The sequence below is a fragment of the Hesperophylax consimilis genome, chromosome 28, assembly GCF_061612785.1.
Source record: "Hesperophylax consimilis isolate HC1 chromosome 28, BYU_Hcon_1.0, whole genome shotgun sequence".
In the NCBI taxonomy this organism is placed as follows: Eukaryota; Metazoa; Arthropoda; class Insecta; order Trichoptera; family Limnephilidae; genus Hesperophylax; species Hesperophylax consimilis.
In genome coordinates this window covers 14,946,232-14,964,752 of record NC_142863.1, presented here as the reverse complement: position 1 = coordinate 14,964,752, position 18,521 = coordinate 14,946,232, and the positions used below count along the sequence as shown (strand labels likewise).

General features: G+C 32.8%; 1 protein-coding gene across 1 annotated transcript in view; it reads right to left on the bottom strand.

The window, feature by feature from the left end:
* Positions 1-15,101: 15,101 nt before the first annotated feature.
* LOC149410234 (uncharacterized) overlaps positions 15,102-18,521 on the bottom strand; it is a 160,500-nt gene continuing 157,080 nt past the window's right edge. Inside the window, exons 10-11 of the mRNA XM_089648979.1 lie at positions 16,633-16,765; positions 15,102-15,827 (exon numbers count right to left, since the gene is read on the bottom strand). Of these exons, the coding sequence (XP_089505105.1) occupies positions 15,650-15,827; positions 16,633-16,765 (311 nt within the window). The 3' untranslated portion in view covers positions 15,102-15,649. The remainder of the gene's footprint in view (positions 15,828-16,632; positions 16,766-18,521) is intronic.

Genomic DNA, 18,521 nt, shown 5'->3' with positions numbered 1-18,521 from the left:
TTTGGTAAGATGGCTTCCTGACAACAACGCGTTGCCGCCGACTTTGACAGCTGTCAGTTAGTAATATTTGATAACAGGGATTTGTTTATTTACGGTTAGATCATGGATCCCCATATAATACTCATTTCCGCACACAACGGATTGCCGCTGCGATAATATGCACAATTTTGTCAAACAAAAACGTAAGGGCCCGCAGATTAGGAGTTGGCTTCAAAGAAAAAGTACTGATGGGGCTTTCGTTCGTTTAACGGCAGAATTAAGAATTGAGGATCAACAAAAATTCTTTAATTTTATCCAAATTATAGCAACTGACTTCTAATACATGGAAATGATTTGACCGCTAATTAAAAAAGAATGATACTCGCTCTCGGAATGCTATTTCACCAGCTGAAAAATTAATGAGATTCCTGAGGCGTATGTGTGTAACACCATGTATGATCGTGTAAGAAATGCGGAGATCCGCAAAGAGTACAAGGCTGATGTAAGCGTAATGAGTAAGATCAAGAAAGGGACGCTTAAATGGTTTGGGCATGTAGAGCGAATGAGCGAAGAAAGGAGTTTAAGAAGAATATAGGTACCTACGTATAGGTAAGAATTGTAGCAGAAGTCGGGGACGCCCGAGGAAGGCATGGTACGACCAAGTGAATCAGATACTTGAGTCAGGCCATGTCAAGAGTCAGAATAATAGAAGAGTATGAATGTGAATGAGGCAAGAAGTGTGTGCCAAGACCGAGTTGTTTGGCTGTCCGTCCTCTCAGCCTACCCCTGCTAGAAACGGTGTGGTGGTTAGTTAGTTAGAAAAATTAATGGTGACTATTCGATTTTTGGCGTCAGGTAATGTTTTCTGTGTATTATATTGCATTTTTGTATGCATTAATTGGAGATATTAATTAGTTGTGAAGTTTGATAGCCTGATCCATCAGTTGGTGAAGTCGAATACTAGAATCATTATCACACATTTACACAGGCATTTTTTAAACATGACATTGTGTTAATGATAAATAATGTTATGTTAGTCTCCATAGATTATTGCAGTGTATTATTTCATAAAGCTGTTCATGGCGACAAGTAAACAAGTCCCGAAGAGCAACGGCGGAAAGACCGCATCTTACTGTCAGTGTTACAGATTTCTGTTTTACCATCCAGACATTGACGTCAAAACTTACGGTAAGCGTCTCAACTTATCAATCTGTTTTGATAAGCTGTGAGAGAGCCGTAAATTCCCGCGTGAGCGATTAGACCTGTCAAAAACTTACGTAAGAAAAACTTCTGTAACTTGGTATAAATTACGGTAAGCGACTTATGGTGTCGTTTACATTGGTAAATTTGTCGTAAGTTGCTTACGTGAGCAACTTACAGGAAAAAACTTATAAGTGTAAAGGCAGCCTTAGAGAAATAGTTTTAAAAAATTCAAGATAATAATTTCAAGTTTTGGAGTTTGAAACCTTTATTTTATAATACATTAATCGTTGTTAATAAGTTGCTTTAAATTTTATTAAATGTAATTAAGTATATATGAACAAGCAGAAAAATAATCAAAAGCAAAATATACGAAATTATACAGGGCCAAATGATGTTTTAACTCACTGGACCGGTTGAATACTCACACCGTTTCACCGGTAAAACAAATGAAGAGGATGGACCACCACATATTTATATCTTGGCACAAACTCCTAGCTTCTTTCACATTTATATAATCGTATTTTAAAAATGTCGATTTTCTTCTACTAATGGTGTTTAATTTTTTTTAAATATTTATTATTATTTTGACTTTTTAAAGAAATATGTTTTTGTTGCCTTCGTGAAATTACAACCGAAATAACAATTAACATTTTATTATTACAATCAGGTGCTGCAGCACACGTCTCTCCCCAATTACCTCCGTTCCGGTATCAATTTCTGGTTGCCCGATCGTTGAGGTTTCTCGATTGTTTTTTGTAGTGTGCCAAAAGGTTTTACTGCTCACTGTGGCAACATTCTTACTCGTGTCATTGTCCACTGAACAAATATTCGACACTCGACACTTCCTACCTCGATTATCGAGTAACCTACTTCCTTTGCTAGATAATTATTTATTAACTTCGTAGTTGTGACGACAAATTTGTCCAAGAATGCAAATTTGTCGTTTGCAATAGTCATTTAATTTTTCTATCCAACACACACATTTATGCTATTATTTTTTTCACATGACATATACAAAGTAGTTGGAGAAAAATAAATGGTACACAAAAATCACTGACGGACTATTCTTATACAAAATTATGAAGTGTTTTATTGATCTATTGTTTATCATATCTATTAAAAAGGATAGCATTTTGTTGCCCTGCACGTCATATCATATTGAAAAGCTACAACATGTTCAAGCAACGAAATATTTGGGGTTACTCATAGACTCTAACCTCTCGTGGAACTCCCATGTTGAGAATGTAAAATCCAAAATTTCCCCGATAACCGGTATACTTTATCGACTCCAAGGTGTGCTCCCCACATCTCTTCTGCGTGCCAAATATTATGCTATGATCCACTCCCACCTGAGTTATCTAGTTAGTATCTGGGGAACCATTACCAAAAAAAAAAGTTCCGAAATACAAGTAATTCAAAATAGAGCCGTACGTAATATATATAATCTGCCATGGGATACACATGTCAAAGATATATTCTCACAGACACAAATACTTCCTTTTACAGTCCTGCCAAAGTATAACAACACAACTGCCATTCTACAAATTTAATAATTCAACACTCCTCACACACCAACACTAAACCAGTCTTTAATTCTGACATACACCAGCACAAAACACGATCACAAAATCAAATACATTTATCATCATCTACTTACACGACCGAATTTGGAATTAACTCCTTACAATACATTGCACATAAACAATATAACACATTACCTAGTAATTTAAAACATCCGGCAACTAACAAAAAAACATTGACAAAAGCTCTTAAAAGATATTTCCTTAACAGTTTCATTAATGACTAACACAATCTTTCTCTGGCACTCCATAATAACATCTGCGTTTATTTATTTTAATGTATTTATTTTAATGTATTTTATTTATTTGCCTTGTCCTTTCTAATGTTGTCTTTCCCGAAATGAGTTTTATAAACTCATTGGGAATAATACATTATTACTTTGTTATCATTTTGTAATGTATTATCTTGTAATAAAATAAAATAAATACAAAATACCAGATCAAATAAATTATTTACCATACATCATTGTAAAATGTGACGTATCTGCAAAACATTTAACACTTTACGAGATGTAGACATAATCATCTGTAACCTTGAAAACGTAATGTATCACTTGATGCAAAAATTATTCAATTATTATAATAAGTAGCAGTCGGGGACGCCCGAAGAAAACATGGCACGACCAAGTGAACCAGATACTTGAGTCGGGCCATGTCAAGAGGGCATGTCTCTTGGGCATGCTCGGTATAAACCATCTAGGGGTCAGAAGAGATGTGCATATTGTATCAAACTTCTTCAAACTGATTCGTGGATGGTTTGAAAATCCGACTATCATGGAGAGTATTAGTCTCTATGTTCCTGATGGTTATCTCCGTCACCGACAGCATAGACTGTTTTATCTTCCAGCCTGCAGGACTAACTTGCCAATGTCATGCCGGTGGGGAGAGCAGTCTTGCTGTTGAACAGAATTAATTCGGATATCGACATATTCAGCATCGGTGAAGCTGCCTTTAAAAGCAAGCTCTATTGATGCTGTTATAGTTGATACACCCCTTACTTATTATGTAATACAATTTTACAATTTATTTTTTATTTTTTTTTTAAAGAAAGAAAAACATTCCCGGGTTACGAATAACCTGACAATATTTGAAAATCTCCTACTACCACCACAGTAAGCTGAAAATATTGATTGTGTTGTGATGGAGGACTTAGCCAGCCGAGGAATTGAAAACACTACGCCTGGGTGGGACCCGAACGCGATGTCAACTCGGCCACCGACCGTACTTAAAAACGAATTAAAATGTAATTTTGTAATGTTTTTAAAGGAATAAACTAATTGAATTGAATTGAAAAAAAAAGAGTCAGAATAATAGAAGAGTATCTATGAGACAATGTATGAATGTGAATGAGGCAAGAAGTGTGTGCCAAGACCGAGTTGTTTGGCGGTCCGTCCTCTCTGCCTACCTTCTGCGGGGAAACGGCATGATGGTTAGTTTGTTAGTCAGCAATAATTAGTCGCCTAAAATATTAATACAAATTGAAAACATCTCCCGAGTAAAAATAAATGTCGCCGACGGGAATCGAACCCGCACCTTCTAGTGTCCGGTCAGGTGCTATGGACCACTGAGCTACGTCCAATATTTCCAACACTCCAAATAATTCAATATGTAGGTACTAGTACTTCAATCAACAATTACTGCTTATTTAATTATATTTTTTCACCTGTAAACCACCAACTTTTAATTATTGCTTATAATAATTTATTATCGTTTGTGCTATGCATAAAAAACCTTGTCTTATAAACACTAGTTTATCAATGAAAAATAATCAAAAATTATTGATATTAATTTTTACTCATAGATACTGTTCTGATCGTTTTTTTGTTGAATTGTTTATTTTTTCTCCGTTTTTGTTAACTTTGTAGAATATACATCAACCTAATTAAATTGGAACTCATTTGGTTTATTTTTTATTTGACTTACGGAGGAAACGTACAGGTTATATGCGTATCAATTATACATTAATATGTTGAATGTAATATAAACCTTATTATTTTTTTAAGGATATACTAATGTTTACAAGACGAGGTTTTTATGCAAAGCATAAAGGAAAATTATGAAAATAAGTCTAGTAAGCAAAATTGTTGAATAAAATTAGTGTGAAACTAGTGTTTAATGAATTATTTGGCTTATTAAAATAAGCCGCCGTAGCATAGTGGCTAGTGCACCTGACCGGCAATCGGAATGCTGCGGGTTCCAATCTTGTGACTGGAATTTATTTTTCTTGGAAGTTTTTTTCAATTTATGCAGGTTTTCAGGCTAACAATTATTTTTTATAATACTTAAGTAAAATAAACCAGTTGAAGTCCATATTTTGTATGGTTACAGATCCTAATCTGCTTCCTAAAGCAAGCGCATTTTAAAAGTTATAAGTAAAACAAAAAAAGTAAAAAGATAGACGAATGATAAAGAAATAACTGTTTTGATTTAATAAAAAACATAATATATTATTTATTTACCCTTAAGCAGATCGTTTGAAATAACATATTTTTGTCCGCCGTAATTTTATGGTTGGTATAATTACTTACTACTTAATTATTTATACTAACATTTAATAAAAAAGTACATTATAAGATTAATCTTATTTTGAACCTTTTAAGGGTACAGTGGAAAATATCAATATCTCTTCGGGTATTGTAATATTTGCACATACGAGTAAGCCCGAGTAAAGAATTTTGTGCGTTTTTCGATTTGTCTATCTATTTATCTTATATTAAATTGTGTTCTTGTATTTTTATGTCTGTCTATTTATCTTATATTCTATTATGTTCTTTTATTCTTATGTCTGTCTATTTTTCATATATTCCATGGTGTTTTAGTATTTTTTATGTCTGTCTTTTTATCTTTTATTCTATTGTGTTCTTGAATTTTTATGTCTGTATATTTATCTTATATTTGATTGAGCTCTTGTATTTTTGTCTGTCCATTTTTCATATATTCCATTGCGTTCTTGTATTCTTATGTCTGTCTATTTATCTTATATTCAATTGTGTTCTTATATTCTTATGTCTGTCTTTTTGACATATATTCCATTGTGTTTTTGTATTTTTATGTCTGTTTATATATTTTATGTTTTATTGTGTTCTTGTATTCATATTTCTGTCTTTTTCTATTTTACAATGTAATCTATCTAATGTCTACCTATTAATATAAATAAGAGTGTCTGTGACCTGTGGCGGCGGCGTGAATTTGATTTGTATACAAATCTACAGTTTTATTCCGAGATTGATGAAATGTTGCACACTTGACCTTCAAAACAAGAGAAGGGTTACTGTCTACATTATAATTTGGTAAACTCTGTATAAATCCAGGGAAAGGCCAGGACTTCAGCTAGTTACCATATAAATTACTGCTTCATTCCTAAACATAATAGAATAAAATAATTAATAAATAAATGAATATTATTTTGTTACCAAACACATGGTAACAAATGATTATTTATGAAGACAACTGTTTCATTTTAAATTGTTACAGACTACAAGGACTGTAATTCATCGTTACAGACTAGAGGGGCAGAAATTAATCGTTACAGACTACAGGGACTGTAATTAATCGTTACAGACTAGAGAGACTGAAATTAATCGTTACAGACTACAGGGACTGTAATTAATCGTTACAGACTAGAGGGACTGAAATTAATCGTTACAGACTACAGGGACTGTAATTAATCGTTACAGACTAGAGGGACTGAAATTAATCGTTACAGACTACATCCAAGGGGACTTGTCCAGAGTTTTTGAAAGAATTATTCGTTTAATGCTTTGTATTGTTCAATTTATTAACATTTTCTTCCATTTGATTGGAGATTTGAAAATGGCTTCCAGGGGTGCTGAAATTTGTTAACCTTTTCTTCCATTTGATTGGAGATTTGAAAATGGCTTCCAGGGGTGCTGAAATTTGTTAACCTTTTCTTCCATTTGATTGAAGATTTTAAAGTGGCTTCCAGGGATGCTGAGAGTTATCAACCTTTTCTTCTATTTGATTGGAGATTTAAAAATGGCTTCCAGGGATGCTGAGATTTTTATTTTTTTAGTATTTTTCTTCTCGATAATTAGTAAATAAAAGCACAGCTGAATAAGAAACATCATTTTATTATAGATATAAACACCAAAGACGTCCATCACATGTAAAGGTAATATTGGTGGCTTCATACGAATGGAAAAAACTTCTACTAGAATATTACAAATTGAACAAATTGTTTATGTTATATATTTTAAGAAAAAAACACCATTATTATGTTAAACTTTTAAAATTGTTTTACAGTAATTAAGTAATCATATTATATATTTTTTAAATACATACATACATCAATTTACAGTATTTATATTGCTTGGGTCGTCCAATAAACGGACACTACTATTTGGTGTCTTTTTCAAGAAATTTTAGGAAATTTTTATCTTCAATATTAAATTTTGAAAATAAAGAATATTTCAGATAGATTTGAGTAAAAGGAGATCGGTTCATACAAAAGATTTTGTCAATAAAGATATTTTTTCAACAACTATTTATTCTCGCATACAATGAGAATATAATACTTTTTACCATATTTTTGTGTTATTGAAGTAAAGCTTTATCATTTTTATAAAAGCCGATCGCATTATTTGGAAAAATTTTCGGTGCTATTAAGAGTGTAAGATTGGGTTGTTACACGAAAATTCAAATGTAACATTGTCATCCAACTGCCAATCAGCGCCATTTTATTATTTTAACAGTTGAAACTGGGTCCATATTGTCATAATTTGAGAGATTGCTGAAACGGACCTAGAAATTGCGTTCAACTGGGACATTTCAAATGTCAAAAAAGAAAGATGGCGCTGATTGGCATTTGATGAAAATGTTACATGAATTTCTGTGAAAAACCTCAACCTTAAAGTTGAGTTGTATAGTACGGAACAAATGTAACACTTCATAAAAATAATGCCATCTATCTTTGCTTCTCGACTTCGCCCGAGATATCATATTTATATTTTGTATTAAAGAACAATAATTATTCGTTTAACACACAATTTAAGGTCATGTTTTATTTTTTGATAGGTTAATCGATATTTTAAACCTCCGTGGTTGAATTGTTTCGCTTGACAAGAAATTAAAGACAGATCTGTCAACATTTCGTGACGACTTTGCTCACTTTATTGGATTCTTTAAAGAAACACACTTCCTTAACGTATTTTCAGTTTCACAGTTAAGATTTTACTTGTAAAACGATTAACATTTTGCGAGCGAAGCGAATATTACATAAAAATACATCGGACCAAAAGACATCGGATCAAAAAAGTTACAAAGCCAGAATTTTTTGAAATGTTCAACTTTATTGGATTATGTCGGCTTCGAATTAAACCTTTAAAAAAACATGAGCAAATATTGTTTATATTTTCAAATAAAAGGCTGCTGTTACCAATGAAAAAAGCATTCCGGTTAGCGTTTAGCTACAAAATGGTAGAAGGATATTCCAATTATTGCGAGATTTGGAAGTTTTTCTTAAGAAATATATTATCTTAAGGAGCACAAGACTCTAATAACGGGCGCTTGCTCAAGGCTCAGTTTTAAATTAATTCGGACAAGTTTGTAACGATAACAAATACATTTTTTAGAACGATCCCTACGGATGTAAGTTTTTTATATTTAAGATTAATAAAAACAGTACCTACCTTGCCTTTAAAATATTTTATGTAAAACGATTTAAAATTTTTAAAAAACGTTTTTCATTTTTAAAGTTAGCAGTAAGCAACAGATTTATTTTTTTTATTTTTCTAGACGAAGAATTAGTAACTTGCCGAGGAATTCCTCTAGAAACATCTGAGATTTTTATTAATACATTCATCAGAAATAATTAAAATAAACCCCACGGAAAGATCAATTTTCTAGTCCAGGCCTGTCAGGGCAAATTCGACCGTAGGTTGGACTCGTTGCCGAATATTGTTTTTACACGACTTATTTATGTCGTTAAGATTCCAAATTCCAATTCCAAAAGTATCAGGCTTATAAAAACTGTTTAAGGCGATGCACTACGTAGTAATGAAAAATCATGTGTTTTTAGTTTGAAAATTTGGTCGCTTAGAAATGTTTCAGATGCTTTAATCAAATACCGCGAGTAGAATGCATCTTGGCCTTAGAAATAAACGAGTATTTTTTACATTAGTCTTTTTATAAGCCCAGAAAAAAATAATGTATAAGGCCTATGAAAACTGCTTTAAAGTTCAAAATTTCCTACTTACGAACCCATTTTCGGTTATGGTTTTATTGTATAATGTTGCAAATTAAGTTATTTATAAAATGACAAAATAAAATAAAAGGCACTTTTTGGCCATGTTTTTTTCTTGCATAAATCAAAACAGCTGGATGGTGTTAAGCGGGAATTTAAGCCTTATCGCCATCTACTTAAGGAGTGTTATTGATGGCGGCTCGATTCAGAATATTACACGACGTAGTGCATTGCCTTAAAGTTAAGAATCGCCTACTTACCAATTAATTTTCTGCTATAGTTTTATTGTTTACTGTGGTAAATTAAGTTCTTTAAAAAATATGGTTAACCAAGGTATTGGCTTGAGTTAAGCGGGTATTTGGACCACATCGCCATCTACATAAGGAGTGTTATTTTTAGCCCCCTGATTACAAATGTTAAATAACGTGGTGCATCGCCTTAACCTTCCAGCGAGCGCGCTGTCGTAAAATTTACGACAAACGCGCCTTATCGCTTCCCCCACTCTTGTGACTTAGTTGTAAGCATCGAGCTTCGAGCTATGCTAGAGTCAAATCAAATGTCAAACATTTACCGCAAGATATAAATGCTTTTCTCAAAGTGAATTACGGTAGGGCAGTTGAACCGATAACAGAAGAAGAAAACGGAAGCATTCCAAAATGCGGTGTTTGTTGGTTATGTGCACTGGATAAGAAAAGATCCTCAGCATCAATGAAGTGTTGCCGTTGCCAGTCCTTTACATGCAAGAACCATTCTTCAGTTGAGGTGGTTTGTAACAATTGTAAGGATGAGAATATTGATTCTGACTAAACAGGTTGATAAAATATTTTGTTTTGAAATATTAACATGTTTAGAGTGTTGCTTCGTTTTTTTAAGAAAGTCAAATATATTATTTTTTAAGTACTGCCTATTATGATTTTTCATATCCTTAAAGAAATTCCCTAACGTTTGTATAAAGAAAACACCACTTACATGGAGAAAACTTGATGACTTAAAATTTACGACAAGCGCCCGCTCAAGGGAAATTTCTCAACGCGCCCGCTGGAAGGTTAAGCAGCATTTAAAGAAACGCTGTTAGTTTTTTCATAGCTTTAGTATCTTAAATAGCAGAAATATGTTTTTTATAGTTTTTGGAGCTCACTTTTGAGAGATTTTGTGTAATTACTTTTTTACTCGGCAAATTTATTTATTTATTTCACGCCTATTAAGGCTTTTACATACATATATTTAAAAAATATTTACGAAGTTATACACGAAAATAGTGCAGGAAACGACTATTTAAAACAATTGCAGAAAAATAAATATAAAGTCAAAATAACACTGAACTTGATCTACACAGCATGCAGGCACAAAACATAAAAAATCCAAAATATTTTTTTCTGTTTTAGTTGACAAAATTATTTTTTAGTCATATTAAATACCTTTATTAAAATATTCCACTACTTGATGAAAAAAACTTCAATAAGGTATGCTTATACACGGTGTCCGGAAACTCGTAGTACAAGCGGGAAACTGGAGAATCTACACCACATGGGGAACCCAAAAAAACATAAAGTTTTTTGATTTGAGCATTTTCAAAAAAAAAAAAAAACAAACCAAAAAAAAATATTTTTCGGCTATTTTAGGGTTAAAGTTTTTTCTGGTGTTTAGGGTTGAATAACAGATGTTTTAACCCTGCAGAGCAGAAATATTTTATGATTACACAGGGTTAAATGAAGGGTGATTTCAAAATAATGCTTCAAATCCGAGTTTCTTCATTTGTTTTACTTTCAAATAGTTTTAATTAGTTGGGTACTTTGATCTTCAGTAATAATTTATAAGAATTTGATTAAAAAAAAAAAAAAAAAAAATCAACTTCAAACTCGATTTACTCGATAACGAAAGCTCAAATAAAAAAAAAAATATACTACAAAATCGACTCCAAATGTGATGTAGATTCACCAGTTTCCCGCTTGTACTACGAGTTTCCGGACACCCTGTATATTGAAATTGATGTACTTAATATATATCAACAACATCGTAGTATTTGTTTCCTAGCTGTTGAATCCGTCGCATAGGAGTGTGATATTGGGACGTTGATATAGAATTGCTACAATAATATGGTATGTTATAAAGAACTTAAAAGTTAATTTCAGAATTTATGGTCTTTCGATTGGTAACAACGTCCAGCAATACTTTACATACAGTTTTAACAAATAACAAAAAAATATAAATTCATCTTCCGTACACGATATATAAGTCATCTTGAAATGTGAATCGAACGGAAGTTTTGACAATTTTACATACATATTATTAGAGTGAGTTTTACAATGTTAAGTTAGGTAATGTAAGATTAGGTAAGGTTATGGATACACAACATCGGGTTATTCGTGCGCAGGAAACACAATGTTATTATAATATGATTAATTAATTTAAATATACGTTATAATAATTATATATTAATTAATTTTGGATAAAAAAGCTATGGGGTTATAAACACACAAAGGTATATTACGCATATATAAATGTACACACATTTTGTATGGACGGGAATCGGCTAATTAACTAGAAATCACTTTTATTGGTGTCAAAAGATCATTTGGTTTTGGCTGTTGCTACGGAGAACAAAGTTTCGATGTAGTGTTAGTGTTACATTAGATATATTTCATTGGTGTGTGTAGAGTGCTGAGTCAGCGGCAGCCGTCTGGGTGCCGAATCAGCAACTCAAGTAGTGCAACTCGCCTGGTTGGCGAAGAGCCTGTTAATGAACTGTTTTGGTTAGCGGTTAGTCGTTGGGTGTATTTCATTAGTCTGTGAAAAGTGCTGAGTCAGCATCAGTCGGCCGGCTGCCGACTCAGCGACAATATTAAACGATGATTTTTTTAAGATAGTCATTTCTAAGATACTTGTTACATATTTCAGTGGTATGTGGAAAGCGCTGAGTCAGCGGCCAAGCCGGCTACCGGCTCAGCATCTCGAGGAGGACAAAATAACCACGCGTCTGTTTGGCGAAGAGCTCGTTTATGAACTGTTTTGATTAGTTCTTAGATATTTGGTATATTTCATCGGCTTGTGGAAAGTGCTGGGTCAGCGGCCAGACCGGCTGCCGACTCAGCATCTCGAGAACAAAATGACAACTTGTCTGTTTGGTGAAGCTTCCGTTTATGAACTGTTTTGGCTATCGTGCATTTCCATGGAGGAAAATGGGAGTGCGTCGACACATAGTAGCAACAAAGTTAAAATTTTATTTCCAATGTACATAATATTATATTTTCATTGTTGATTTCTGATATTCTAGATTTCAACTTATTTTATAATTTGCCTCTATATTAGTTAACATTAGATAATTTATTAATCTGCCCCATTTTCATGTCATTTTTTAATAGAAATATGAGGAATTTCTTCACAACGACTAAATCTTCAGGATTTTCTTGTACAAAACTTTGTTCTCAGCAGTCTGCTTAGCAATTCTTATGCAAATTGCTTTGATATGTTATATCTAGGTTAAATAACAAATTTCTACTTAGGGATTTAAACTAAATTTGTAAATACAGGCATGCAATTTCGATAAACATTTCAATGTTATTAACAGAATTAACAGCAAATATTTTTTCAATTCCAAACCAGGCAATCAGTCTGAAAACGTACTGCGTTCAAATTTTTTAAATAATCAAAATAAGTTAATTCAACTTTGAAGCGGAACAGATTACGTTCTATTGCATACATTTGTATATATTTTTACTATCATCTACTGTAAATGTACAGCGTAGTATTTTAGTATCATTATAAACATATTAAAAAAAGAATTCGAGCTCATTCACGAAAATCATTTGTAAAAAATGGGTTTCAATTTTGCGTTCAGTGAACTTATTTTTTTCAAAAAACTAACGTGACAATGTCTTCTTTCAATTTTGACAAATTTCTTCAATGAAGTTAAAATGATTTACTTGCATTTGAAAATACTGTATTTTTCATGTGTGAGTATATGATATTTATATATATTCTGTCGTACTTCGTTAATAATGAAATCGGTACATACTTTGTTGAAATTATCTTGATATTTAATCAAAGTCATGAGTTGATTGATTGTAGTTTTTATAACGTGACATAAATAATTTAAATACATATCCAAGAAGTTTGCAAAAACGATTTATGGTTCATAAAAATCTGACATTTTTGATGGTGCTTCACGGGCGGGTTGTTTCACGGAATTTGAACAATTCATCAAATTTCAAAGTTGATTTTCAAGTCCTGTGAAGGTTCCATTCAAGTTTTGTTATTATTTCAGTTGTTTAAACAACTAGCCAATATTGTAATAATAAAAGTTGTTTCGCAGAAATTCACGTGTGACAAAGTCATCATTTGGCCACTCGGCGCCATTTTCTCACTTGGACATTTGAAAGGTCCCCGTTAAGAGGAAGCTTCAAGCCAAAAATGTGTGTATTCTTGGTATCGTCTCGAAAATAAGTAATAGGTATTAAAATTGCTTGACAATGTAATATTTGAATTTTTGTGAAACAACCCGTCCAAGTAATAATACAATAAAAATAACAATGATAATAACTTTTCCACTTATGCCACTAACAATATTTTCAAAGTATCTACTTCTGTTTAAAAAAAATCGGTTAAGTTAAGTTAAGTTAAGTTTTTTTTAAGTTCCTGAAGTTAGTTCATGTTAGTGAAAAGTAATAAATTTTTCGACATTTATCTACAAATGGACCCATAATTATTTGTTAAGGTTTCATTTAAAAATTAACTACCGAAATATTTGTTCGCTTTTTTCAAATATTTTGAAAAATTCTGAGAATTTTATAATTTTTTTTTAATAATTAATTATTGTGCATTTATAAAGTAATTATATCATATTTTATTAAACAAATGTAATTGGTATAGTTGTATCATATAAACCATATAATATTTTTAAAAACATTTCAGGCAGTATTAAATATTTTATTAACAAAGCATAATTCTATTACAAATTCACTTATTGACGATAAATGGAATACTTCAATACAGTTTCGGAAATTTTGGACTTTTTTAAAATTGGATATTTGGTTTTCTGTGTTATGAAAAAAAAATATCAATATCATAAAATGGGTGACACTCAGATTATTTTATTGAAAACTGGCAGTGCATATTAATATATTATTTAAATACACATTTTATGAATTTGAAGTGCAATGGGAATATTGTTTTTTTTTCACTGGTAGTTTCAATTGGATTTAAGTAGGATCGTGTGACAATTACCTGGATTACAAAGGATTCACAACAGAACACTTAACATCAAGAGTTCAAAAACTGTTACGATCAAACATTATTGAATGAATACAATAATTATCATAAATATATTATTAATTTAATTAATTAGGTAATCTAGGGGTAAATACAGACTATTAATAAGGTTATGTAAGGCTTGGTCACAATGGGTAAGGTAAGGATTAACTTAGCATACAATTTACATTTAATTTGGTCAAATCTCGTCGACCATTACATACAACATCGACGAATCAACATGAACAAAATATCATCAAAATTAAGATGATTCCATTTTCTTAATCATTATTTTTTTAACGTAGTCCGATCAGGACTCGATCGATTTTAATTCAATTTGAATCGACTGTCGTTTTAAAACAGTTGACCAAGTCATAAACAAAAATGTTTTGTGCTAAATTTGTTCACAGTCTGTTTTTGTTTTTGCCTCTTCGAAGGTCTGTACATAAGACTTCTTCAAACATATTTTCGATGTTGTCGTATATTTTGCAAGATATTTGGTGTTTTGATGATATAGCTTACAAAATTTAATTCTTTTCACAATATAAAATATTGATCATCTTTTCGAGAAAAAACTTTCTGTTCTGGGGATGTGAACACAGGGATTATCCTCCATTTATAGTACTAAGCTATCGCGGCAACCTTTAGACCTGCCGCGGTCTGTCAATACACATATTTATAAATATATTTAAATATTAACGTCGCTTTAAGTTTTCGCTAGAGCCTCCATATTTTATTGCCTTTGTGACATTTTCTTTGTTACCTCAGAGAAAAAAACGATACTATAACCAATACAGAGCAAGTTTAATCGTACACTTTCTATTAATTTAAGCATATTGTGCAATGGCGTGAGTTAGTTATGTCACATTTTTAACGCACACAAAATTCGGTTCTCCTTACAAAATTAGTTTGTAACTAATTTGATACAATTTATTGGCTTTGTGCTAACGATTTGCTATCAATTTTAAAAATTTCGATTTATTAACAATTTTTTGTAAAATAAATCAGGAAAAGACAAAATGATTGGAACATACACTGTGGACTTCATCAATTCCTTGTTTCTGATGTAATTTTTTGTCTTATTTGACATTGATTTTATTCATACAAACGTGCTACACTTTTCGGTCATTTAGATTTTTTATAAATATAAATACTTATTGAACAAACAATATAATATATTATATACAGTGTTATACCATATATAATAGAAACAAGGAAGATGGGTCATGAAGCGATGAATCATTATTATTAGTAAAAAAACCGAGCACACAAAACGTGTCGCCAACATCATCCATATAATTGCAAATCGCACAGCTCTTTGCACAGCGGGGAATTTGTTCCTATAGCCGCTTTGATGAGTAAGCAGAATACCATGTCAAACCCCGAAGCATATCCATTTAGTTTACAATTTTATCTATGAGTTATACAGTTTGTGGTTCTACAGGACGTGGAGGTTCTCGCAAGATTTGGACTTGGAGTCCCGAGCCCATACCCTCCCCAGCAGCCCGCGGACCTTGAGACTGGCCGAAAGTCTGGCGCCTCGCTGCTTCCGGGGGGTGCTCTGGGCACTTCCGCTTCCGGTGGTGGCGCCGGTCCTGGTGGAGCCGCCGCGACGTCTGAAATAATTGAAATCTCTTAGTACAATAGGTATTAGAATTAGAGTAACCAGAAAAAATAAAATAATCCAGAAAAAACACACATTATTCAATGCAACACTAACTCACTAAACATTTATCTAACACTCTATACAGTGATTCAATTTATTGAATTCTCCACCTCGCACCTTCCATCATAGAATCAATAAGTAACATCCACACACATTACTTATACACAGACTATATCCATCGACTTCCCCTCCTCCATCCCATCCCTATAGCCTATCGTAATTGTTTTTTTTTTGTATTTCACTAATAAGTGAAAAGCCACTGTCGGTTCAACTATTCTAAATATTTTTCCGTACCTTATAAAATATTATAACTGTTGGTTTTCCAAATAAAATAAAATAAATATATCATGATATCCCCCACGTTAATATTTAAATCGCAAAGGATCACGTGTTACCGGTTCCATCTCGTCTCTACGGTGCAGCTGGAACGAGACCGAGTGCTTATCACGTGATGTGCTCACGTGTTTTACCCAGTGGCGAAGCGTGATGGAATTTGTTTTACTAAATTTTTTACTCCAAACTTGGTCAGGAATTGCTGATAATAAAGTCTTTTAAGTATGAGTTGATACACCACATACGAGGAGGTACCCAAAAGAAACCGAATTAATGTTGCAGGGGGCTTAGTTTTTTGGCATGCTGACTTAAGAAAGTTACACGGTTCTACGGGTACTACCAGTACTATAAAAACTAAGTCAGTTCGGTTTATTTTGGGTACTCTCTTGAAAAATGCGTGCTTTAATGATAGAAAGGCCTACCTTCTCTCCGGTTGTTCTTGCTTCAGTCGGATTTGTGTCAACAGCCCCACGAGCAGCTCGTCTACGTTGTGGTTGATGCCCACGGAGGTCTCGATGTATTTACAATCGTACGAGATGGCCAGGCTCTTGCCCTCTGAAAACATTATAGATAACAACACATTAGTTAGAATGCCAGCCAAAAATAATGAAGTTATTATCATAGGAGGTTTTTTCTAAAGTTTGTTTGTGCAGTGAACTCCCATTGAAATATAAGGAAATTAGAAAAACTTGTATAACAATTTTAGCAAACTTTTAACCCCGCATCATTCATATTCATTACTAAAAAATCCACCCGTCCAAATGATACCCGCACTACCTAACAGCAGTTCCGAAAAGAATTCCAAATCTCATGTGTACTGGTATTCATACGCACCTATGGAACCTTCCATCATGTTTCTTAAATTCATATAAAACATACTAGTTGAGCGGTAGATCTACTAGCCGCCACGAGTGCACAGCGCCTTTGAGATTTGCTAACCCCAAATTTGTACGGAGTAGTATTTTGCAAGAAACAATTTTTTCTGTGATTATCATGTTTTAAATTGTAACTGAAGATGTTCCTTTTTAAATTGAAAAAAAACGAACGGTTTTTGCGTAAATTGCGATTTTCATGTTAAATACCATTTTTTGTAAGATACGTCTTTCTATTTTGTAATCACTCTGGGGCAGTGATATGACGGAATAATTTATTTTACCTCTTTAATCTCTGATCAAACTGCCAAGGTGATCTCCGATTTAAGGTCACAAACCGCCACTGGTTCTTTATTATAGTACATATGATGAGAAGACCGTAGAAAAAGTATAACTTTATTGTAATGATGACGATGCCATGAAAATTTTGTACGAGAGAGTCTGTAGCCACTTATTTATTTATTTATTTTTAATTTGTACATTTATTTATAACAATTACAGGTAATAAAGCCTAAGACGTTATAATTGTACCATTTATGCAGTGTATATGCAATGCCAAAAATCTCGCAAATGCGCTATAGGACACAAAAAATAAATCTAATTTTTTATCTACCGCATTCAAAAAGCACGTAGCTCTCCCCACAGGTGAGTTCCTTAATAAATTAGTGCGGCTTGCTCTACTATATAGAAGATTGTGATGACGTCCTCGAGAGTGAGACTCTGGTACAAAAAAAAATAATTAGGCCAGTATCTCATTATTAGATAAGTGACCGTTTATTAATTGGAAAAAATATTGAAGCAAAGCAATACCTCTACGTGTCTCTAGGAAGTGGTAATTGGTCATGCCTAATATATAAATCGATAGGTAAAGCCAAGGGTAACGTCCATAGAGCCGCGAGAATAAAAACCTTAAAAAAATTTTATGGACTCTTTCAATGCGTAAAGTGTATGTTAATTCATGTGGAGCCCAGATGATCGAGTTTGATTCAAGTACACTTAGGACTAGTGTGTTATATAATAACGTCAGTATTTTTGTGTTACGAAACGGATGTGAGTTTCTAATTACGAAGCCGAGAAGCCTGCCACTTATGGCCACATGTCTAATATCTTGGAATTACACTGGCGTCACTTTCAACGGAAAACGTCTCAGACGCTGTTACCCAAAAACAACGCCACCTTTGACTCTGGATTACATCTCTTCAACTTGTTTGCTTATTTGTGTATCGTGTATCCAATATCAAAAATAGGAATTAAACTTTATTACATCATTTTGAAACAATAAACATAATTTAGATTTTTAATGGGGCAATTTTTTTTGTCATAAATCATCTGTGCATAAAAGACAACTGGAGCTAAAACAGTTGGGGAGGCCATTCATAAATATCAGGGACAAGAGTGGACCAAGATTAGATCCATGGGGAACGCCGAAGTCACTAAAG